Source organism: Aethalodelphis obliquidens, unplaced genomic scaffold (genome assembly GCF_003676395.1).
Source record: "Aethalodelphis obliquidens isolate GAN/ISIS:26980383/991018 unplaced genomic scaffold, ASM367639v1 scaffold10, whole genome shotgun sequence".
Taxonomy (NCBI): domain Eukaryota; kingdom Metazoa; phylum Chordata; class Mammalia; order Artiodactyla; family Delphinidae; genus Aethalodelphis; species Aethalodelphis obliquidens.
The window spans coordinates 41947340-41972277 of record NW_020837954.1 but is presented as its reverse complement, the minus strand read 5'-3'; the positions used below and the strand labels follow the sequence as shown (position 1 = coordinate 41972277).

The 24938-nt window shown below is 50.7% G+C and overlaps 1 protein-coding gene across 4 annotated transcripts in view; it reads left to right on the top strand.

Moving 5' to 3' along the window:
* Nucleotides 1-14333: 14333 nt before the first annotated feature.
* Nucleotides 14334-24938, top strand: part of ACTN1 (actinin alpha 1) — a 95960-nt gene continuing 85355 nt past the window's right edge. Inside the window, exon 1 of one of the 4 annotated variants that reach the window (XM_027111597.1) lies at nucleotides 14334-14779. In XM_027111597.1, the coding sequence (XP_026967398.1) occupies nucleotides 14675-14779 (105 nt within the window). In that variant the 5' untranslated portion in view covers nucleotides 14334-14674. The remainder of the gene's footprint in view (nucleotides 14780-24938) is intronic. The other 3 variants (XM_027111595.1, XM_027111596.1, XM_027111600.1) reach the window with 3 other exon arrangements.

Sequence of the window (24938 nt, the reverse complement as noted above, 5' to 3'; positions counted from 1 at the left end):
TGGACTCTCAACCACTGCACCACCAGGGAAGCCCAAGAACAAAGATTTTGAATCCTCACCTAATTTAATTTCTGACCTTATAGGTACTGTGTACGTATAATGCTGATGTTTTGGGACTTCCCTTGTGGTCCAGTGATTAAGACTCTGCGTTTCCACTTCAGGGGCATGGGTTTGATCCCTGGTTGGGGAACTAAGATCTCACATGCAGTGTGGCGTGGGCCAAAAAAACCCAAAAAGCATATGTTTTATATAACCTGTAGCTGGGGACATGAGGATGGGTTGCCCTCCTGCCCTGGCACTGAGACTGATAGGAATAACAGGCCTGAAGGAGCCAAGGCAGGGATTGTCTCCACTGTGGCTCCCCAGGGGAGAGTCCACCGACTCGCCAGGGCCTAGCCTCAGTCCCTCTTCCTGTAACCCTATATTTCAGCTTCTCTAGATGTCTCTTTTTCTTAAGCCCCAGATGCTGTGTTCCTGGCTCTCCATTACCCTTCTGCCACTAACAGAAATATTTATCTGGTTGTTACTCCCCTTACCTTTCCCTTCCATGGCTGTCCCTACCCCCTTCCCTCAGCTCCAGGACACACTTTACCTAGAAAGCAACAGGAGGGAATTTCAGGCCAAGAAAATGGCACAGTTGTAGCGATTAACTCAATTGACTACCATCTATACACATGGATACAAATATATTGATTCCACAGACTCAAGTTCATTTTGTCCATCCTCAACATAACCTTGCGTGACGGATAATTTTATGGGTCAACTTGACTGGGCCACAGGTGCCCAGATATTTTGTCAAACATTATTCTGGAGGTGTCTGTGAGGGTGTTTTTAGATGAGATTAGCATTTAAAGCAGTAGACGGAGTGGAGCAGGTTCCCCTCTTTAATGTGAGTGGGCCTCATCCAATCAGTCGAAGGCCTAAATAGAACAAAAAAGCCTGACCGTCCTCTGAGTAAGAGAGAATTCTTCCTGCCTGATGGCCTTCAAACTGGGATGTTGGCTTTTTTTCTGCCCTTGGATTCAAACTGAAACATCAGCCTTTCCTGGGTCCTGAGCTGCTGGCCTTCAGATCTTGGGACTCGCTCACCTCCTTAATCACATGAGCCAATTCCTTATAATAAACTTCTTTTTCTATTTATATACATCCCACTGGTTCTGTTTCTCTGGAGAACCCTGACTAATCATCATCTTGCCTCAGAGACATTGCCAATATCCCCATTTTGCAGATGGAGAAAATGTTTCAGAGTCAGGCCACCATCACCCACTCCGATGTGCGCTGCCCTGCCCTCTCTGGATCCTGCGCACTCCAGCTCTGCTCGCCTCCTTCCCTCCTTCCTCCCCATGTCTCTGTCCCTTCTGCAGCTCCATCTCCATCCCCCTTCCCCATCTGGGCCAGCATGTACCTCCATCTAAGAGCTGTGATTCTCTCCCTGGTTCTTTACAGGGAGTTGGACAAATCGATATTTATGGGGGAGTTAAATACACACACTGGCCTTCCCTGATTCTGCAGTCACTTCTTTTTTTGAACACTTGAAAATATCTCAGAACCCACATTATTCCTTTGGTTGTCAAGCCACACCATTGTTTTGTAGAGAAGGCTGTATTTGCTGGAGACCCTGGCTCTCTAATCTCCATTTCTTTCCCTACCATTTTGCACATTCCTTTCTCACTCCAGATAATCTCCTTCTGCCTGCAGGTCTACTTGCAAAATAATTCAAGGAAAGGTGTTTGACTGGCTCACACATTTTGACCTGCTGTGGTTCCCAAAATATTTTGGAGAGATCTAGGGGGTAGGTTAGCTTCTTCTTGGCCATAGGCTGGGTAGTTTTGGTGTGACGGCAAATGTATTCTGACTTTCAGATGGTAGAAAGAAAGGAAAGGAGGAAGAACAAAGGAAAGGAAAGAAAATAAGAAAGACACCAATAGCAACGCCCAACAGCTAAGTTTATATGAACGTAACCATAACAATTCTCTAAGGACAGCTTGTACTTTACCTTGGGCCAGCCAGGAGCAGGGGGCACCAACAACCACAGTGAGCCATATACAAGGTTTAAGATTATATCTACCCAGGTTCTTTTTCCATCCTAAGTATTTGAAAACACTTCAACACATTCAGTGTTAATAATTCTTCCTTCTGAGCATCTAGGGAAACAGGTCAGTGAAGGGATTTACTCAATATGATGGAGCAAGTGGGAGACAGGAAGATCTTTGAGGCCTGGACATTGTCCCTTATGAGGCTTCTCCTCCAGGCTGGAACCTGGGAACATGGTCTTAAGCTGGAGCCAAAATAGAGTTAGAGAGAATGTGGAGGAGGGCTTCCCAGAAGGCAGAGCCTGGGAGAGGGACTTGAAGAAAAGGCTAGTGGGAGGCTGCCAGGCAGGTCAGGAGGTCATGATTCCCAGAGTCCTCCAGCCCTCTGGTTGAAGAACCACTTCACTGTGAATTATTACCCCGGCTCTTGTTTGTGTCTGTATAACAGCCATAACAATGGATGCCACAAAGGTCAACCCTGGGGCTCTTGCTGCGCCAATGCATTTAGTAAGGGTTGGGGTTGGAGATGAGTTGATGAAGTTGCTGTTGATCCAAACACGGTTTGGCTAGCCAAGGCGGTTTGAAGCCTGTGAGAAACTCCAGATGGAATTCATGTCCTCTGGGGTCCCAGGCAAGGATGTCAGCTAAAATTTAACTTGAACACATTCAAGGTAAGGCACATGGGGTGGAAGCTCATCTCAGCTTCTCACATGAGACGGAGGACTCTGAGTGGAGTGCCGAGAAGCTGGGGTGACCCACAGGGAGTGGGCACTCACTCAGTCCAGGCCAGAGGCCCACCTTGGTCACCAGAGCAAGCAGCGTGCCAGTTGTAGAGGAGCCCTGGGCCCTGGCCTCCTGAGGAGCTGCTGGACCCCACAAGGGTCTGGGCTGCCCCTTTCTGTGTGGGGTCATCTCACATCCCACCTGGCATTACTTGGTGGGATCTTAGCACTTCCCCTTCATGTGACATTAGAAAAGGAGGCCCCAAGGGGTGGAAAGACCGACCCAAAGTCACCCAGCTGGATGGAAGCTGAGCCAGTACCAGAAACCGACCCTTGGCTTCCAGTTGGATTATTTCCACTTTTCTTGTCTGTGGGTCCCCGACCCCTCCAACCCCCATTCAACCAGAAGCAGGTAAACAGCAGCCCCCCCAGCCCCCAGCTGGAGATGGTGGGGGATGGGCACCTGGGGCCACCCAGTTCTCATTCGCTCCTTCACCCCAGCTGTGCCTTCCAATGAGTGCACACCAAGCCCTTGCTATGCCTCGTGCACCATTACATGTAAGGGCAGGAAATCTAGAGTCAGACCTTGACCATTTAATTCCTCTGAGGCTTGATTTCCTCATCTGGAAAATGGACAACATTAATCCCTGTGTCTAACACATGCGGTGAAATGCTCTATGAAGGGCAGCTATACAAGACAGGGGGTCCAGGCCCCCAAGAAGTTCATGGTCCTCAGGGGAGCCAGATTCACCTGTAACTATACTCAGGGTGTATGAACATGGTGGTTTAGGAGCAAAGGAAGGAATAACTAACTAACTAACTAACTAACTAACTAACTAACTATCTAGGGTATACCAATATTTGTCCTGCCACTTACCAGCTGGATGACCATAAACACATTTCTCATCCTCTCTGGAGGAACCTGAATCTTCTTATTTGTAAAACGGGATAACAGAAATAGCACATAAATTCAGGGTTATGGATTTAAGAATTGGACATAACAAATATGAAGCACCTGACACTCAGTAGACATCAGTATAGTAGTATCATCATTTTTGAGGGTGAAGTCAGAGAAATCTTCACAGGAGAAGTGACATCTGAGTTGAGTTTGAGAGATGAGCAGAGATCTACGGGGAGAAGTTTGAACAGCATGGACGAAGGCATGGACACGTGGAAATATGGCTTATTCAGAGGAGAGCAAGCAGCTTGGAGATTCTGAAGCAGGGAGTTTGTGGGAGAGTGGGAGTGAGGACACAGGGACCAGGCCATGGTGGGCTTTGTGCCTGATGTAAAGAATTTTGGACTTTTGGATAATGAGGGCCATTGGAGGTTTTTGAGCTTAGGCAGGACAGGATCAAGTTGGCATTTATAAGATAAGGTTTGTTGCCACTTTCTTGGCTACTGGTTTTTTGTTTGTTTGTTTTATCACAAGCCACATTATAACACCACTAATACAATAGTACTAAACTCCTGAATATCTATCAATCAGAAGTCTATTGGTTGCAAGTGACAGAATACCAAACTCAAACCAGGTGTGGTGGTTTTAAAATATGTTCACAAATTCTTTGGTCTTCATGCCTTCAAGAGGTAGAGACTGATTCCCTCCCTTTGACTGTAGGCTGGACTTAGTAACTCACTTCTAACAAACAGAACAAGTGGCAGCGACAATGTGCACTTCAGAGTCGAGGTCATAAAAGGCCCCCCTCACTTGCTCTTTTGGATGACTCATTCCAGAGGAAGTCAGCTGCCATGTTGTAAGGACACTCAATCAGCCTACAGAGAGCTCAATGACCAGGAAATGAGGCCTCCTGCCAACAGCCACATGGGTGAACCATCATGAAAGCCCAGTCAGGCCTTCAGGGTCCTTGCGATCACCCAGACTGAGATCCAGTGAGAGACACTGAACCAGGATCATTCAGCTTTCACCACTCCCAAACCTTGACCTACAGAAATAGTGAGATAATTAATGTTTGCTCTTTTCAGCCACTAAGTTTTGCAGTACTTTATTATGCATCAATAAATAACTAATCTGATATACCAGCTTAAGCAAATAAAAGTAAAATAAATTTTAAAAATTAAAAAAAATAAAAAAGATAGGAGAGAAAGAGAACACGTCACCAGAGTTAGATTAACAAAAATCCTTTAAAAAGGAAACATATTAAGAAATAAATGAAAACATGTGACTATAGATGCAACAAAAACCCTGTAATTTTTCCATGGGTAAAAGTGTATAAAGTCTTTAAGACAATCTTACTGAATTTATCTGCCGTATCCTATAGTGTTCTGGTTTTATTCTCAAATATTAAAATGAATAACACACCAACTTTAAAAACTTAATAAATTGATGCACATAACTGAGAATTCCAGAAGTGGTACAACTTCATGCAGGGACTCAAAAGATGTCACCAGGACTCAGTTTTTCTTCACCTCTTAGAACTGTCTTCCTCTGCCCTGGCTTTTTCCCTTAGATTCCATGTGGTAGCTCCTGAAAGCTCCAGGCTCCTATCATCCTTACTGCTGGGATCTCCAGGGGAAGAGACCATGAGCCTCTCTCCCAGGAGTGCCAGCAAGAGTCTCATTGCGTGTCATTCATTCTGACTGGGTCCCCGTGCGCAGTCCTAAACCAATCATTGTGATTGATTGCCCAGGCCCATCATTGCCCAGCCCTGGTGTTTAGGGGTGGGGTCAACTCTACCTGCAGCGCAGGGACTGGGGTAGGGGAAGTGCCTCCCTAGAGGAAAGTCAAGGTACAGTTGCCAGAAGAGGAAATGGTTTCTGGACAGTGAAACAATGAATATCTATTATGCCCACATTTGCCCTGTACTTTTCCATATGTGTCTCATGTGCATTATTCCACACTAGCCTCCTGGCTGTTCCTCAAATGCTTTTCCTTCTTCATGTCACTTAGGTCTTAAATGTTTCCTACTCAATGAAACCTTCCCCGAATACCCCATTTAAAAAAGTAATCTCCCTTTACTTCTCTTCTGTGATATTGTGATTTATAATAAGAAACATATGTTTTCTCTTTGTCCTGTTTATGGCACAGAGCTCCTAAAACCCTCAAAATTTCCTAAGTGGTAAGAGCAATAAAGATGTCTTGAAATTCATTACAAACCCCTTTCAACCACATCAGAGTTTATGTTAATGAGATGACTTTTGGAAAGCACCTAAGGATGGGGGCTGGTTGCCAGGGGAACCGACTGTGTTATTGGAGGGTTGGAACTTTCAGCCCCCTCCTGAGACCTCCAGGGAAATGAGAGCAGTTGGAGGTTGAATCAGTCACCAGTGGCCAATGATTTAATCAATCATGCCTATGTAATGAAGCCTCCATAAAAACCCAACAAGGACAGGGTTGGGGTTGGAGGGTGTTTCCAGAGAGTTTCTGGGTTGGTGAACACACGGTGATTTGGGGAGATGGTGTGCCCAGAAAGGACATAAAAACTCCACCCCGGGACTTCCCTGGTGGTCCAGTGGTTAAGAATCTGCCTTCCAATACAGGGAGTGCACGTTCAATCCCTGGTCAGGAAACTAAGATCCCACATGCCACACAGCACAGCCAAAAAAACAAAACCAAAAACAAAGCACCACATCTTGCCCTATGCCATTCCTCCATCTGGTTCTTCCCGAATTATATCCTTTTATAATAAACCAGTAATCTAGTAAGTAAAATGTTTCTCTGAGTTCTCTGAGCCACTCTAGCAAATTAATCAAACCCAGGGAGGCGGACGTGAGAACCTCAGACTCTATAGCTGGTGGGTCAGAAGCACAGGTGGCAACCCTGCCTGTCGATTGGCATTTGAAGTCCCATAGACTGAGGCTTGACCTGTGAGATCTGACACTGTCTCCAGGTAGATGGTGTCAGAACTGAGTTAAATTATGTGTAGGACACCCAGCTGGTGGTGAAGAATTGCATGGTATTGTTGGAAAACCCACACCCTCTATTCCCCTTCCCTGCTTAATTTTTTCCTGAATACTATCATATTATTTTCCTCATTTATCTTACTCTCGGTCTCTCCCATTGGAATGTGATTCCATAGGGCAGGGATTTTTGTCTCTTCTGGTCTCTGCTATACCCTCTGCGTCTAGAACTGTATCTGGCCCAGAGTAGGTACTCAATACATAATGGTTGGATAAATGAATGATTTTTCACAGCCATCCTGGGAAGTAGGTGGGATGAAGGTGATTCACCTTCTGTTAGAGGTAAGGACATTGAAACCTGAGAGAAGGCTCCCGTTGGCAAAAGATTAAAAAGAATTTTTAAAACTTTAATTGTGGAGTGCTAATGAGAAAACAGCAGAGGAGAACTTAGTGCATGACAGTGTGTTCCTACCAAATGAAGGTTAAATGATGCCCTGATGTGGTGGTTCAAATAGAGAAAGTAATAGAATTGAGTCATCGCCTGGCACGTGGTGATACAGGTACCCTGAATGCGAAAGAAGCACCTGCTCTACCACAGTCAGAACTTACATCATGCTGGGGGTTGTAGTTTAATTTCAGCAAATGGCAACAGTCACATTTAAATTAATATGGCTTGTTGGAGTCTTACTGGTTTTATAGTTTCTGTTAAATACAATTTGTAAGCTTGATTTTATCTCAATCGTCAACCTAACGAAGTTTGTGCCTAGGACTTCCCTGGTGGTCCAGTGCTTAAGACTCTGCGCTTCCACTGCAGGGACACGAGTTCCATCCCTGGTTGGGGAAGTTCTGCATGCGGTGTGATGTGACCAAAAAGAAAAGAGTTTGTGCCTAGTTTTATGTTTGTGCACGTTTAAGGAACATTAAAACAAAAATTAAGTAACTTTGTGAAAATTTGTATCCTTTATAAAGGAATTGAGTACTCCAGATTGAGAAACACTGTTTCCAAAGACTCAAACCCTCTTGTCCTTGGAGATCTGAAGGAGGAGCCTAAGGAGGATATTCTTAGAACAGAGCTCAGAGCTTAAAGACCAGGCGGTGAGTCCAGCTCTCTCAATTTGCAGGTGAATAAACTGAGGAGCTCATGTCTTCTGATAACCTCACCCGCTCCTGCGCCCAGTTAAGGACACCTGCTTCCAAAAAGCTATCCCTTTATTTCCATGGAGTGACCTTAGAAGGTCTCTAGGGTTGAGCTTCTGTGGAAGACCAGTGGGACCCAGTTGCTAAGGGGGGGAAGCTGGGGTTGATCAGACTCCCATGGAACTCACTCCCTTGCCACCTCCCAAGGGGGTGGAGGTTGGGGTATACTACTCACCAGGAACTTCCCAGCTGTGATTTGGGTGTTTTGCTCCAGTATTTGCTGGGAACTAGAGATAGTTGGGGGAGAGCTCCCCCCTCTCCTTGGAGGGCTCAGGTTGGGCAGCCACCAGGCACGACTACCTCCTGCTCACAGAGTTGACCTCAGGGTGGCTATCTGAGGGGGAGGTTTCTGAGGCTTCTGCTTGGATTGACCCCTGGACTTTGGGGGAGAGATATATGCAGAAAAGATGGAAAAGAGGGTACCAGACAGGCCAGGTGTTCCATCACCTGAGGTCTAAGACCTGAGAGCTGGGCAGAGCATGAGAACCAAAGAAAGTTTTCTGCCTGCTCCAGGCCAGTCTTTTAGTAAAGATTCTGCAGGAGGGACACTGTTGATTGTCTTCTTTCCTCCCCTGATGGGCCTGTGGTGGGAGGCGCAGGAACTGGTACCGGTGGCTGAGGACTTAGGCCTGAGGTCTGAGAGCTGCTGGCTGGGGCGCAGGACGATGATGGCCTAGTCACTTTCTCCAGCACTGGTTTCTTGGGAGGTCAGGGGACTGGTGAAATGCTTACATGGACTATGGCAGAAGACTGGCTTCCCAGAGCCTCCCACAGGTTGATGGGGGAAAAGGAGGCACAGAGATGGCATTTGACTCGGGCCATTTTTCTTTCAGCAAAGATTGAACTGGAGCACCTTTTGTGTGCTAGGCCCTGTAGTAGGCTATGTGGGGGCCAGTAGAGGGGTAAGACTGCATAGGAACAGTAGGAGATGAAACGTGGGCAAAGGACTACAATAAAGCCGCAAATGCTATCTCAGTTACAAACGGTGGCCTGTGGGAGCTCAGGGGAAAGTGAGCTAATGAATTAGATTGCTATTGGGTCTGGAAAAAACTGAGGCCTCCAACCTTCTGAGCTAGAAACCCAAGAAACCATAGTGATTCCCCTCTTCTTCTAGCTTCTACAAATACAACCGTGTCCTTAGCTCTTAGGAAGAGCCCAGAAGGAGCCCTAGGCTGTAAGGTCAGATGTTCAGGACACAATGAAGGAAACCCCCAGATCTCTGGGCTTTTAGTTTCCAGAATCTTGCAGATCCTACATGTCTGTGTTTCCCCACAGGACCTCGTGTGGTCAATTACTCATGGCGGGGTAAGAAGAAGGGCCTGAGGAGCATTGGGGTGGCTGTGGCACTCTGCATTGTTTATGTCCCTGCATATGTCAATCCAGTTCATTTTTACCCTCAGACTGTGCCGTCAGTAACTATCCGTTGGATGGATGAATTCTAGGGCAGGAAGCCCATGGTTTGGTCCCAGCTAGACCTGGAGGTTTGGGAGGACCAGGGCTCTTCTTTGAGTCTCCTAATATTCTGCCTGGCACAAAGCAGGTGCTTGGTAAGTACTCCCAGAACTCAAAGACATCATAATTCCTCCCTCTTTCTAAGGGAAGCTGGGTCATCTATTCCAGAGGTAGGTTCTTTCAGCAGCAAAGCACTTCTGGCTTTCTGGGTGATTCATCACCGGCTGGATTGGGGCTGCCTGGAGTGCTGGTAATGGACTGGGCTAGCGTCCCAGAACCTGCTGCTGTTGAGCCGGGAGTTCCATTCTTTGAGCAGCTCCAGAGAAAGCCCCAGCTGGTGGAAAGGACCTGAGTATTCGCTTCCCGGCCACTGACTTGAGCAGACACCTTCAGTCTTGATTCACACCCATTGGCCTGTAGAATGGCAAGACCTCTGCCCACAATCTTGGTTCCTTTGTCATCGCATCCAGAGAAATCCAAAGGATGGATGGAAAAGGGGCAAGAAAGGCTGAGCCTCTGGGAAGAAAGGAGTCAGGGTGGTTCCCCAGATGAACCCTCTCATTTTCCTTTATGATCTTATCTTACTTGGGCTGCCCATGTGACCCTGGGGATTTTTTTTTTTTTTGGAGCTGTTTTTCTTAACCTTCTTTTATTGAAAAGTCATAATGGACCTGCTCCAATGGAAACCAAAACAGCTCCCATCAGGGGCCAAACAGCCTGCCCACACAAGCATTCATGGATTTACTAAGCATCTATTACCTATTTTAAGAGAGACAGGACCACATCTTTCTTGTTTGCTCTTGTATCTTTACTCTCCAGCCCAGTGCTGTGCATAGAGCAGTTGCTTGATAAATATTTGTTGAATGAATGAATGAATGAATTAAATTTGGGGAAATTAATAAAATATGCATGTCATCTATCTCAAGCAGCTAAAAAAATCAATTGCTATTATCAATGGCAGTGGGAATGACAGTTATTGATTCAAATGGTCAATAAGCATATGAACAGATTAAACCCATAAGAAGAGACCACTACTCACCCATCTTCATGGCTAAAATTTAAAAAAAAATTTTTTTTTTTTTTTTCTGATAACACCAAGTGGTGGGAGAATGTGGAGCAACTGAACTTCTCACATCCTGCTGCTTGGAGAGTAAATTGTTACAGCCAGTTTCAAAAACTGGCAATATCCACTAAAATGAAACATGTATCTACTCTATGACGCAACAACTCCCTTCCTAGGTACATATACACCCAAGAGAAATTAATGCATATGTTCATCAAAAACACACATAAAAATATAAAACTGTTCATAGCAGCTTTATTCATAGTTTCGAATTGGAACCAAGGCAAATGCGTTGACAGGAGAGTCGATAAGTTACTTAGCATATGCTTATACAATGGAATACTACACAGGAGGAAAAAATAGAAAACGAAAAACAAAGAAAAAAAATCAACTACTGATACAAACCACAACATAAACAAATCTCACAGACATTAAACTGAGTGAAAAATCCAGAAACCGAAGTGTGCATACTGTATGAGTCTAAAAACAACTTTTCAGGCCTTCCTTTCCCGGCTTCTCTGCCATATCTGACGTTGCTGACGCCCCTCACTTTGAAGCTTCACTCTGGATTTTTGTGACACCATGTTGTCCTGCGCTCCTGCCGACCACTTCCTCTCTTTCCAGGGATCCTTGTTCTTTACACTTCCTTTCTAAGTCCTGATCCTCTGGGTTCTGCTGGGCGCTCTTCTCAGCAGAAGAGCTCTCTTGGTGTCCATACTGTCCGTAGTCAGATGACTTTCAGACACTGTTTCCCCGCAGGTCGGGGCTGTGCCGTCACCTGCTTGCTGGACAGCTGACTCTGGACATTCTCAGAGCACTTCCAGTTCAGTGGGTTCAAACACCATCCATGATTCTGCTCCCAAACCTAAAATTCTTTATCTCAGTTGATTGTACTTCCACCATTCACCAGATCCTCTAAACTAGAAATCTACGGCTAAAACACTGGTTCTTAACCTAGGTATGGCTGATATCTTGGGCTGGATCATTCTTTGTCGTAGGGAGACTGTCCTGTCCACTGTGGGATATTTAGCAGTATCCCTGGCCTTTATCTACTGGATGCTAATAGTAATCCACCAATTGTGACAACCAAAAATGTCTCCAGACATTGCCAAATATCGCGTGTGCGCGCGCGCATGTGTGTAACTATCCCAGGGTTAAAGGCATGGTTTTAGGAGTCACACATAACTTTGGACTAGTTAGCTACCTCTCTGAGCATTAGTCGGTTTTCTCTGTAAGATGGAGACATTCTCACATCACAGGTGGAGCTTAAATAATATAGGTAAAGTGCATGGTCTGTCCCATATCAAACATTTGTTGAGGGAATTCCCTGGCAGTCCAGGGGTTAGGACTCTGCGTTTTCACTGCTGAGGGTGCAGGTTCAATCCCTGGTCGGGGAACTAAGATCCTGCAAGCCGCGTGGCCAAACAAAACATAACAAAAACAACCAAACAAAAACATCTGTTGAGAGCAGCAAAGACTCCTCTCTCTCTCCTGCTTCTCTCTCTCCTGCTCACATCCAAACTCCTAGGTCTCTCAGTTTTATCAAGTATTTCTTGTCTATCCACTCTTCTCCATTCGCTAAATACTCAGTGTTTATGTCCCTCCCAACCAAATTCATATGTTGAAATCCTAACCCCCAATATTATGGTATGAGGAGGATGATTTGGTCACGAGGGCAGAGCCCTCATGAGTGGGATTAGTGCCCTTATAAACGAGACCATAGGGAGCTCCCTGCCCCTTCCACCATGTGAGGCACAGTGAGAAGATGGCTGGTTTTAAACCAGGAAGCATGCTCTCCCCAGACACCAAATCTGATCATGGACTTTCTCCAGCCTCCAAAACTGGGAGAGATAAATGTTCTTGTTTAAATCATGTGATCTACAGTATTCTGTTATAGTAGCCCAAATGCACTAAGACACCATTCCTATCTGGATTATTGCAATTCCTTTGCAACTGGTTGTCACAGCTTCCAGCCAGCCTTGTTCCCCTCAGGGCCACACTTCACAAGGCACAGGAGGCCTTCATGTTCTGGCTGCTGCCCACCTCTCCAGCCCCACCACTTGCCCCTCCTTGCCTTGAGTTTCTAGTCTAGCCAAGCTGAAATGCTAGGCATGCCTTTTATACCATGGTTTCCTGCCCCCATGTATTAGATCACACTGTTACTTCTGCCTGGAATAACCTCCCACTCTCTTCTTTGTCTGGCTGACTCTTGTTCTTTAAGGCTCATTTGAATTTCACCTCCTCCAAAAGGTGATACCTGGAGCCTCCTTTCCTATGCTGGGCTCAAAGCTTGTCCTCTGTGCCCCACTCTGCACCCCCTGGCCGGGGAACTATCTATCTCCTTGCAGTATATTTTTGTTTCTGTGTCTGTCTCTGCAGGGCTGCATGGGGGCAGGGAGCGTGTCTTTTTCATCTCTAGATACTTAACATCCAGCACATCCCCTGACACACGGATGGTACTCAGCAAATATTTGAGTGAATGAATGGATACGGCGCCATCATTACCCTCTATGTCAGGTTTAGAGCCACAGTTTAGAAGTGGATATAAAATAGTCCACAAATCTGCTGTCTCCGTGGTTCTGAAGCACTGCTTCCTCAGCCAGGGACTTGTGGCAGGCACAGTGCTGACCAGTGACACTTGCATAAACGTGCGAGATTGACTAATGATGCAGGGAGCGACAGCACCACCCACATCTGCACTACCCGTATCTGCTTACAACAGCATCAGCTGGCTCTCCTGGGAGTCACAGGCAGTTTCTTCACCTTTTCCATCCGTGGCCTTTCAGGTATCCTAATTCACGGCCCTTTCTAACTTCTTCACTCACCTCTGGACTGACACACTTGCGTTTCTGCAGAAGACCCAGTCATCCCTCAGGGGAACAAATACAGATTAAGCACTACTCTGTGCATAAGCTATTGGAGGCCTTCTTGCTACCCCTCAGAGGAGCCCACCAGGGTGTGAGGCCTGCCTCTTCTTGGTGTCTGTCATTGCTGGAGCCCACTGGGTAGACTTCCCTCTTACTAGGCCTGAGGAAGGAAGCCCAGGCAGGCACCAAGAAGTTAAAGGTGTTTCGTCAATCTTGCCCTCCCTCCTTCTCCAATAACAATATGGCTTTGTTTGTCAGGCATAAGATTGCAGGGTTGGCCTGTGGAGTCCAGAGAACCTGATAAACCCTTTTTAAGCTCAGCTCTTTGAACCTCAGTTTCTCCATCAGTCAGGGGTGTGTGTTGGAGGGACGTGGGGTAGGTAGGTCACTCGTAATTATCGGGATGCTGCCGAGGTGTATATGAGGGTAGCTCGAGCTCTGCCAGCCCGCGGGGACTCGCAGGGGATCCCGGAAAGCTGAGCGACATAGCCCCTGGGCCCAAGGGCGGGCGGCAAAGGACCCCGCGGCGAGGCGGGAAAGCTGTGTGGCCTCTGAGCGCAGTTGGCTGGCAAGAAACCTGGCTCCGGGAGGGCAGGGGTCTGCGGGGTCGCGCAGGGCGGGGCGGGGCGGCAGAATCAGGAAATTCCCAGGAAATTCCTTTCCATTCCGGCACTTCCCGCCCCCCTTCCTTGGGTGCCGACCTCTCCGGACCCTGGGAAAGAGAAAATGGAATGCTTTTCGGGTTTCCTAGCATCTGTCCTCCAGCTCCTGGCACTCTGGGGTTTGGAGCGCGCGCGGGATCACAGGACGCCGGCGCGCCGGAGTTCGGGGCCTTCGTGTCGGCGGGGAGAGTGTCCAATCCCCCGGCGGCTCCTGGGGCTCCCGAGCGCGCGCCCGCTCGGTCCCCGAGCTCGGGGAGGCGTCCCCCGGCTTCGGTCCCGTTCAGCTTAAGCTGGTGTCACATGAGCCGCGGAGGAGTGGGAACCCGGGGAGTGGGCGGGGGCGTGCGCGCCCGGAGGGGGCCGCCCAGTCCACCTATATGCGCCGCGGCCCGGCTGACGGATGCCAGGAATTCCCAATGAGAGGCGATGGGGGGAAGTTTGGGCAACTCGGCCTGGCCAATGGAGAACCTCGGGAGGGCTCTGCCCCTTCCCCTCGCCCCCGCCCGCCTCTGCTCCCGCAGCGCCAGTGTGTCCACCTAGCTCAGTGTGCGTGGAGATTAGGTCTGAGCGGCCGCCTGAGGCAGGCAGTCAGCGAGCTCGACCCGCCGCCGCCGCCGCCGCCGCCCCTGCCCCTAGCAGCCGCCTTCGCGAGCAGCGCCGCGGCGGAACCGGGCGCAGGGGAGCTAGCCCGGCCCCGCCAGCCCAGCCCAGCTCAGCCCATCCCCGACTCCCTCCCCACGCCGGGGCAGCAAGCCGCAGCAGCCGCCGCCGGGAGAGAAGGTGGAGGAAGAAATCCAGCCCCTAGCACGCGCTCACCATCATGGACCATTATGATTCCCAGCAAACCAATGACTACATGCAGCCCGAGGAGGACTGGGATCGAGACCTGCTCCTGGACCCAGCCTGGGAGAAGCAGCAGAGAAAGGTCAGCAACCGCCCCAGCCCACCGCAGCCCCCAGCCGCGGGCCACTCCGCCCGCAGGGCTCTGGGCTCCCGGCAGCGAACCGGTTCCAGGCGCGCACGAGCGGGGGCGGGGGATGCGCGGCCGCAGCGAGGAGGGGTGTTGGGTTACAGGCGCGGGGCGGAAGGGGGAGCGCCCGGGTCCCAGAGCCCGCGAACGCCGAGGCCAAGCGCGGGGAGGTGGGGCCGCCGGCGGGCAGGTCGCGTTGGGGCGGGCTATCCAGGCCACCCGGCTATACAATCGCACCAGCCCCGGGAGGGCAAGGCGCAGGGGCGGTGCTCGGGAGGCTGGGGCTGAGTCCCCGGCTCGGTGGCTGTTAGCTCCGGATCGATTTTCCCTTCCCTTCCCCGCCCCTTGACCGCCTTTCCGTATGGCGTGCGGTGGCAGCGCGCTTCCTGGGTCGCCTTGGTACCTGGAGGGGACATGCCGCACGGGTCCTCCCAGCCCCTGCCCGCAGGCCGAGGGGGAAGCGGGCGCCGGCGGGATTGGCAGCTTCCTCTGGGTCTGCCTGGAGGTGGACCTGCCAGAATGGGGTTGGGGCCGAGAGAACCCGGGGGCAAACGCGAGCTCCCCAGCGGGCCCTGGGGGGGGGCGGGGTCAGGATGGCAAACCGTTTTATTGCTTAACTCAGTGGTTGGTAGCTGCGAGCGGAGATGGACTTGCGTCTGCGTCCTGCCTCTCCGACCCCCGCTCGTTCCCGGGAGATCGCGAATTTGGGCAACTTGATCTGAGTCGAGGGCCTCTAGGGCAAGGCATTGTCTCCGGGGATATTTGGGGTCAGTCACTGGGGCTCCATGCTTAGCCAGCGAGGCGCGTCCCAGGCGCCGCGTGCGAGGGCGCGCTCCGCCACCGGCGCTGGGCTCGGAGCTGGCGATGGGACCCGGGCACAGTGGCCGGTGGCAGGAAGAGTTCACAACCCACTCTTGTGGGGGAGAGGGCGCCCCAGCCCTGTCCCTGTTTCCTGCCTGCGCGGTGAGCTCTTGCCCCAGGCGGCCACGTACCCTGAACACCCCCTCCCCCTCCCCCGCTCCCATCCGGTCCCTCCTTACCCCCCAACCCCCCACCTCCACCCCTCTGCTGATCAGGGAATGGGGGGGACAGGATGGCGCGTCCCTCTGGATAGTGCGGTTAGGGCTGGGCTTGAGGGAGAAAGCTCATGTCCAAAAATGGTAACATTCATTCCCTTTTTTAAACTTAAAAGGGGGGGGAGTTTAGGGAGCCGACTGAAGTTTTTTTTCAGCCAGAGGCATCCTGTATTAGCTCACTCAGGAATCCTAAGCCCTGAAACGGCGCCCTTTTACTCACTTCATCAGACAAGAAGAGGTAATTTAAAACACGCGCACAAAGGGCTTCCCGAAGCCGGGCGACCTGAACTCCAGGGTCTTGGCTTCTCCTGGACTCAGCCCTCTGTGGCCGCATCCGAGGGTTCCCGGGCTTCGAGCTGACTTCTTTGCCATGTGGCAGTTGCTTAAACACCCCTCCCCCTCTTCCTGTCGGCCCCTCTGGGAGAGCTGGGGGAGAGGTGAGTCCTGACCCGGTTTATCTCCTGGGTCAGTTGGGCTGTTGGTGAAATCGAGAAGGGAGTGATTTGGAGATTCCTATGCGGGAAAGGGTGGGGCTCTTTTTTTTTTCCCTCAAGGTGCAGCTTTCTTGAGAATAGATTTTAAATTGGACGTGAGGGGTGGAATTAGGGATTAGGATGTGGTGGATATCTTGGAATCTTCCATGCGCAGTAGAAGAGGAAAAATTCCTGTTTGCCTAACACCTACTGTGTGCCTGGTGGGGCAGGAGTGACAGGACTGCCCAAGAATTAGGAATTAGGTCCTTTTAAGGACTGTGGGACTGAGCACCGGGCCCTGGACCTGCACACAGTACTCATTATTATCAAATGAATGAATGAATATATTAAAAGTAGTTGGGGAGAAAAATTGTATAAGTCTCTTTCTCTCCACACACACACACACACACACACACACATGCACTCACACTCAAAAACCCTGACCTGGGTGGTAGTGGGTGTGCACCAGGCTTTTGGGCAGCCAGGTGGGAACAGGGTCACCTGGGAAAGTTGGTTATCTAGGGACAAACTCAACAGTTCCAAGAGCTGGCATTGGCTGATGTGTGTCAGGCACTCTTCTAATCATATATATTGTTTCAATTGTTACTGCCAACAGCTCTGTGAGCTGGGCACACGTGAGGATGAAGAAATAAGGGGCAGAGGGGGAAGTAACCAGCCCAGCGTCCTGACGGGTGCATGGTGGGGCTGGGATGCCGCCGTGTTCTGGGCAGGCAGCTTCCCCTCACTTGTTCCTTGTTGGTGAGAGAGGCCGGAAAGCTGGGTCTGGCATCCAACCCTGCAAAGATCTCGGACCAAGAGGAGCCAACACCTGCTTTGGTGGGTTTGTTTTTTCCTGCCATTAATTATTACCTCTCAGTTTCTGCACATTTCCCCTAGTTCTCAGAGGGCTGGTGGGGATATAAAGTGGTGCAACGAGTGGAGGATCAGACTTAAAGTAACTTGGTGCTTTTGACACCCTCCCTGCTGACCATGGGAGGTGAGGGTTGAGTGGGACCAGAGTTAACGAGTGGACAGAGGCCGACCATTCCAGATGCGGGCCGGAGAGTGAGTCTGGGGGTGAGGGCGGGGAGGAGGAAGACACAGTGCCGTGAGATACAAAGGCCACTGGGTGGGAGGCTGAAGGCCCTGTTTGTAGCCCTGGTACAATCCGTGCTATGTGTGAGACTTCGGGCAAGTCATTTTCACTTCTCTGAGCTGTTATTAGAAACTTCAGCACATACTTTTGGAGCACCTACTCTGGGCCAGGCCCAGTTCCAGGTGCTGAGGGTAGAGCAGTGAACTAGACAGGTGAGGTCCCTGTCCTTGTGGCCCTTCCATTCTATTTCCTCCTCTGGCCGTGCGCCTGCCCTGCCCACCCCTCGGGGCTCTTAACAGGCATCAGATTAAATGACTTCATGGGGAAACGGTAAGGCTGATGCAGATGTAGGTAGAAGTTCGTGCAGGCAGCAGGCATGACTCAAGAACCTGCCTCAGGTTGGCCACGGCTTGTCCCTTCAAAGAATGTTTCAGTGCAGAGTTCATCATGCTGGACTCCCTGCCTCCAGACACAAAGTGCAGTGGATTGGGGAAGTTTACCGGCGTTCACAGTCTTTCTGATCTTGGAGGCTGAGCGCCAAAGTCACCTTTTCTAGGGGCCCCAGGTTTGAATGCCCATTTTGGGGGGATGACCATAGTCCCCACTTTATTCCCTCATGTGGATCTCACCCACGTCCTTGTGTGCGCACTCGCATGCGTGCCCGGGGTCAGGTGGGCTGGAGAGGGCATAGATTTTGAGTAGCATCCTGGCTTTACACTTTTAGGCTTGTGGCCCTGGGCAAGTTAACTTAACCTCTCTCAGCCTCCAATTTCTTATTTATAAAAAGGAGCTAATAGCCCCCTGCTGGGCCGACAGCAGAGAATATGTAAAATGGCAGCTTCCTGTTCAATTTTTTTAAATTAATTAATGAACTTTTATTTTTGGCTGTGTTGGGTCTTTGTTGCTGTGCGCGGGCTTTCTCTAGTTGCGGCGAGCGGGGGCTACTCTGTCGCTGTGCGCGGGCTTCTCATTGCAGTGGCTCCTCTTGTTGCGGAGCACAGGCTCTAGGTGCGTGGGCTTCAGTAGTTGTGGCTCGCGGGCTCTAGAGCGCAGGCTCAGTAGTTGTGGCGCACGGGCTTAGTTGCTCTGTGGCATGTGGGATCTTCCCAGACCAGGGCTCGAACCCGTGGTCCCCTGCGTTGGCAGGCGGATTCTTAACCACTGCGTCACCAGGGAAGTCCCCCTGCTGTTCAGTTTTATTCTCTCTCTTCCCTCTTAAATCCTAGAGGCTCTGGTTTAATGTGTATTCCCACAGGTGCCAACCCCTGTTTTTTTTTTTTTTTTTTAACATGTAGGACCTTAAATAATATTTGTTGAGCTGATGGAAGTTCAAACAGAGAGGCGGCCCCGGCAGGTGAAAGAAGGTGGTTGTAAATAGGCCCAGATGCTGATTCTGTACCCACGTCAAGCCAGGTCGTCAGGGGATGTGGCAGGAAGAGAGGCCACTTTGTTTACACTTGCTTCTGGACTGTGAGACCATCATCCCAGGAGCTACCAAGGCCACCGATCAAGATGGAGGACTGCAAAGTGGGTGGGTTTACCTGGGGAGGAGTGGGACGTCTGCTTACCCTGAAGGCAGGAGGTTGGGACTTCTAAAGCCAGAGTGATGCCTGGTGGAGATAAGAGGAGAGAATTGGCCATCGTCTCCATCCTCATAGCCCCAGTGTTCTCCACCCCTTCCTGCTTCACTCCCGTGCCAGTGTCCATGGGAGCAGGGACCCAGCCTGTCCTGTGCTCTGCCTGGCAGAGAGTCAGGCCTGTTGTACATGGTCCAGAAATGATGCGAACAATTGGATAAATGGCATCATGCATGGCTCCCAACTCCGGGCCAGGGGGGTGGAGATTGGGATGAAATGCTTTACATTCCAGATAAAATACCCCGTCCTGGGGCTGGACCCCGGCTCCAACCTCTGCAGGTGGACATGCTCTTGGGCACACTGGGTTCAAGTCTTGGCCCCTCCACTGACTAGTGGTGTGATCCTGGGTCAATCACTTACCTGCTCTGTGCCTCTTGATGCCAAGGGGGAAATGGGGATAATGGTTGTTCCCACTTGAAATAGCTGCATAGAGGTTTAAACCAAGTAATGTATATAGGGAATTTAGCATAGCACCTAGCATATAGTGAGTGCTCAATAAACGTTAACTATTTTGAGGAACCAGATTTGCTATGGCCTTTACCCATGATGCTCTGAGATAAGATGTAGTATATAAACCCATTTCAGAAGGAGACCAGGTTGACCAGAAGGGTGTGGGAGTTGTGTTGTCCTTGATCTTTGACCCCGAGGTCAGCTCTGGCTCATTCAGTGTCACCTGACCTCTCTGGTTGCTCAGTACCTTTACCTATAGAATGGTATAGAATCCCTTGCCTACCCTCTCCCTACTTCCCTGGGTATCCAGGATGAAGAGATGAATGCTGAAGTGCTTAAAAACTTTGTCAGCTGGTTGTAATACAGGTAAAATGACCTCAGAGAATGGATTTCCTCTAAAAGAGACAATTCTAGAATGTCTCCAGCCCCCTCTGATAATTAGCTGAGGCCATTCTTTGGGTCCGGCCCACACCCCCAGCTGCTTACCCAGCCCTGCTTTGCTCCAGGACCGGTTACAGCTGCTTCCTCTCTGAAACCTGTCCCACATGGGTGCGCTGAGCACAGGTGCCCCACTGGTTGGTGAAGTGATTGACAGAGCCCGAAAGAGAGATAGGAGAGATGGACGAGGCCTAGAGCATCAGGGCTGTGGGTGGAGGCTGCCACCTTCCCTGCCCTGGACAGATAGATGTGAGAGTGCCCGGAGCACAGGGGAAACCAGACTTTCCAGTTCTGAGGAATGATGAGACGTTGAGGGCCTGCTGGTCACTCGAGATGGGCTTGTAGGATCCAGCCTTTTCAAAGGGAAAAGGAGGAAACTCATTTCCTGAAGTCTGACTTCTTGAGGAAGGCTGCCAAGGCTGTGCTCAGTGGGACGGGGCTGGGAGAGGCCCTCACCTCTGGGACCTTCCGTGCGAGGAGGTCAAACCAAACGGGCGTCCTGTCGTTTGGGATTTGTGGTTGGGATTTGGGCCTCCTTTTTCCAGCTTCTTGAGGAAGGCCTGGGGCTGGGTGCCTGGCCAGCGGCCACAAACCACAAACCTGGCTGGAGGACTTGTCACATGAGACCTGGTGCCTCCTGCCCTGCCAGGGTAGGGCGGCCTGAGACAGGACCCAGCCACAGACCTGCTACTGTGTGTCCCTAGGGAAGAGCCGTGTCTCTGCTCCTTACCTTCTAGCCCCATCACAGTGTGAGAACATGGACCATTTCTCCTGTGGAGTCAATCAGTGAGCGCTGATCGAACCCGTTAGGTATCAGATGCTCCACCCATGTGGGGTTGTGGAAATGACAGTTTAGGTGCAGAGGGAACCAGAAAGACAGAAAATCCCACCAGGCCACGCCAGTCACGGCCGGGGGCGTGGCATTGGCCACTGTAGAGCAGGAGCCGCCACTGCTGCCTGAGGTGACAGGAAAGGTCTTGCTGGGAAGCCTCCCCTTTCCCTGGGACCTGGTGTGCATGCGGCCCAGGGCCGTGGTGTCAGGGAGCCTTCCCAGGGCCTTGTTTTTATCCCCTCGGAGTGTGGTCAGTGGGCCCACATCGCTGCAGGAAGGGCCGCAGGAGCTGGGCTGAGTTACTCACCTGGGGTGCTGGAAGCCCAGTCCAGTCTGGAGCTCCCCAGAGGAGTCTCGGCTAAGAGGTGGCAGGCAGAGGAGCCCCCGTAGCCTGGTTCCTTAGTCCTGGTCAGACGGGGTCACCCTGCTGGGACTCGGGATTCAGCCCCGGGTGCTGTCTCCATCGGCCAAGGCAGGGTCCTGCTAAGTTCTAATTGCCCAAAGTGGTGACGCCAGGCACCTGGGGAGCGGCGGGCACAGGAGACCCTCAGAGCCATGATGGGAGCCCACCTTCCTCTTAACACATGGCCAAGATTGCTCGCTGGTTCTCAGGCCGAGCATCGGGCCGAGAATCCTCCCACCTCAGCGGGTGGAGGGTAACGGTGTGGAGAGGGCTGGTCAGGCACTCTCCCGATTGTCTTTCCAGTTCTTCCTTCACCCCCCATCACGTCCTGGCTGGGGATTACCTGCAGGATCTTGCCGTGCAGGGCAGTGAGTCCCGGGTAGTGACACTTTGGCCTCAAAGCCCCGCAGGCAGCACTCACGACCCCCACCTGTCCCCGCCTCGAGCCCTGTTCAGCCGCCCCAAATGGTGCAAGGCCTTCGTTCAGCTCCAGCCCCTCCCAGACAAATGAGCAGAAAGTGGCCGTCCCGGCAGCCCGAGAGCAGAGCCAGGAACAGGACTGGATTATTTTCTTTTTTTTTTTAAGTTGAAGAAGTTCTTTTTCTCATAATGCTCACAGTGGCTCACCCTTTTGGAGCATGTGCTAAGTATCCGGCCCTGTGCTAAGGAGTCTACGTGCATTAACACATCTAATCCTGCGAGGGGGATACTGTTACCCTGTTTTACAGATGACGGAACTGCCTTGGAGCAGACGCATGACTTTTCCAAGGTCCTACAGCGAGCGAGAGGTGGAGCAGGGGTCCGTAGCCGGGCAGTGTGGTTCCCGGTTTGCCTGCTCAAACTGTGCTCTCCTGCTTATAAAGCAAATGCTTGCGAATCTAAGAACAATTTAACCAAAGCCAAACATATACAAAACAAAACCCAGTGATGAAAACGTTCTGGAATTAGATAGCAGTGGTGGTTGCACAGCCTCGTGAATATACTAAAACCCGCTGAACTGTAGGCTTTAAATGGGTGACTTTGATGGTATAAGATGGTATAAATTTTATCTCAATTTTTAAAAACCCTCAGAAAATGCTAATATAAGAAGAGAATGACAGTTGCCTGTCATCCCACCTCCTAGAGGTAAGCTCTCTCCATCCTTACCCCTCCTCCTCTCACTTGGGAGCCCACGCTAAGGTCAGGGATACAAGCTCATGGTGAGTGAGTGGGAGAAGAGAAGAGTGTAATAATCTAGAAGGGTGGCTTTGATAAAAAGCATCATGTGGCCTTTTTCTTGGACACTGCTTAAGAATAGATCACCGATAGGAACAGGCGAACAGAAGGCTGGGCTGGGGGGAGGACGGGTGACCTTCCTCATTTCTCCAAGGCCGAGTCCCATGGCACCTGCCTTGTTGGCCTGGGATTGCTTCTCACCTTGTGCCATCCCCACGGTTAACGGGGGGGTCCAAGTGGGGCAGCTTTCCCCAGGGCCTGAGGCATGAAGAGGGGAGGGCAGGGCCAGGGTCCTACCCCAGGAGGCAGCTGCCCATTCTCAGAGGTTGCCTAGCAATAATGGGAACAGGTGACTTAGCCCACTACAGAGGCGGGAGGAGAATAAAAGGCAGCTGAGGATAGAAATCGGGAGTAGTTGCAGAGGATGCGGTTACCCCGGAAACCGCCTGTTTGGTCCTTGGATACAGCGGGCAACTTCTGGGCTGGGATCCACTCTTCACTGAGAGGTTGTGGGGTCCTCTCCAGGCTTGTCACCCACAGTGTCGGAGAGGGGGATGTAGAGAAACCCCTCTTGCACATGGCCTCTGTGGTGGATGTGTTCTCTGCGGTCTCATTTAACATTCACAACAGCCTTGTAAGGCATGTGGGATGATCACACTTGATAGATGAAGATCCTGAGCTTAGAGATATAAAACAACAGGCTCACACCAGAAGGCGCACAGTGAGAGGGGCTGGGAATGAAGGTGCTGGTGCCCTCGGTGCTTAAAACAAACCTTTCATTTTGGTTTAAAGCATTTCACATGCCCAGGATGTGGGAGGTAATGTAAACACTATCCACCTTCAGGGAAGGGAAGAGAAGATGAGAGAAGGAAGGCTGGAAAGGAGAGTTGTCTGTTTTATATCCAACAACCAGCCAGTAGCATTTATTAAGAAAGTCTTGGTTCCCCAAATAACTAAAAAGACTGATAGTTCACATGGATTGAAGGTTGCATGGTTTGGACTATCCCAATCTGTCAAAAACCCCTGTGAGAAAGGTACCTTTATTTCCCTTGTTACTACAGATAAGGAGATTGAGGCCCAGAGAGGTTAAGTAACTTGCCCAAGATTGACCAGGTAATAAGCCAGGTTATGAATGAACCCAGGCAGGTTGACCTTGGAACTCTACCCTTAACCATAAGTACAGACTCACCCTTTGTTATTTTGGAGGTTACGTTTTAATTGATACATGGCTGATATAAATGAAATAAGGAAGAAGTCAAGATGGAATATAACCAGGTACTCATCAGATGGTTCGTGATTTTTAACATTTACGCTTTCACATATGGTTTTTCTCTCCATTTTCTCTCCATTCATCCCCATTTTACAGACAGAGCAAGTGAGGCTCAGAAAGGGGAGTGCTTTTACCTCTCGCAACCTGAATGGGGTAGAGTTGGTTCTGAATCCAGGTCTTTGAGGGTCTGTGAGGCTAAAGGGGTGGGTGTGGGCCTTTCCGAAATTCCCTTTCTCGGTTGGAAAGGTAGTGGAGGATTCTAGTTGTATTTCTCCCCACTTTTCAGTAGGAGTAGCTGTCAGGAATGGACTCAGGTCCCCGGTGGCCTCTCCTGGAGCTGCTCCCAGCTTTGGGGACTGGCTCCCCCGCTATGAAATTCAACCACGTCCCCTCCTCTGCTGCTTGGGTTCCTTCAGGTTCACCTGCTGCTGCCGGCCCCTTTGTTTGGTCGCCAGGGGAACCTAGCACCCTTTGAACCAGGTAGCTGAGGCTCAGTGTTTATTTTGGTTTGAGAAGCCTGTGCTTGTGAAACACAAAGGTGGAGGTTCTGGTTTGAGCTTTGAGGCTCTTCAGAAAGCTGATGAGGGAAAGTCTGGGGGCTTAGGCTGGGGTAAGCAGTTTTGGCTTTCAGCGCCGCGGGCCAGGCCAGAGGACAGCCCTGGGGGGAGGACAGTGCCCTTCCCGCCCCCTCTTCCCTCTGAACCTTGCAGCTAAGGGTCTAAATCAAAGGCCCTGAATGGTTCAGCTGAGGGCAGAAAAGTGATGGGGGTGGGGAAGGGAAGGGAGCCTCCTCTACCTTGTGTTTACTGTTCCCTGGTGGTTGGTGCTGTGGAGGTGGTCGCAGGCCTGTGATTGGAGGCCAGGGCTTACAGGGGAGCGTTTTTTATGGGCCTGAAATTTAATTTTTTAATTTTTTTTGCGGTACGCGGGCCTCTCACTGTTGTGGCCTCTCCCGTTGCGGAGCACAGGCTCCGGACGCGCAGGCTCAGCGGCCATGGCTTACGGGCCCAGCCGCTCCGCGGCATGTGGGATCTTCCCGAACCGGGGCACGAACCCGCGTCCCCTGCATCGGCAGGCGGACTCTCAACCCCTGCGCCACCAGGGAAGCCCTGAAATTTTATTTTTTAAAAGCCATCGGCAAAGCTGATTATAACCGACGGAGCAGTGCTGGGCTCTATTTTCAAATCATCTGTAGGTGAGATGACACGAGGGGAGGGAGCGCTG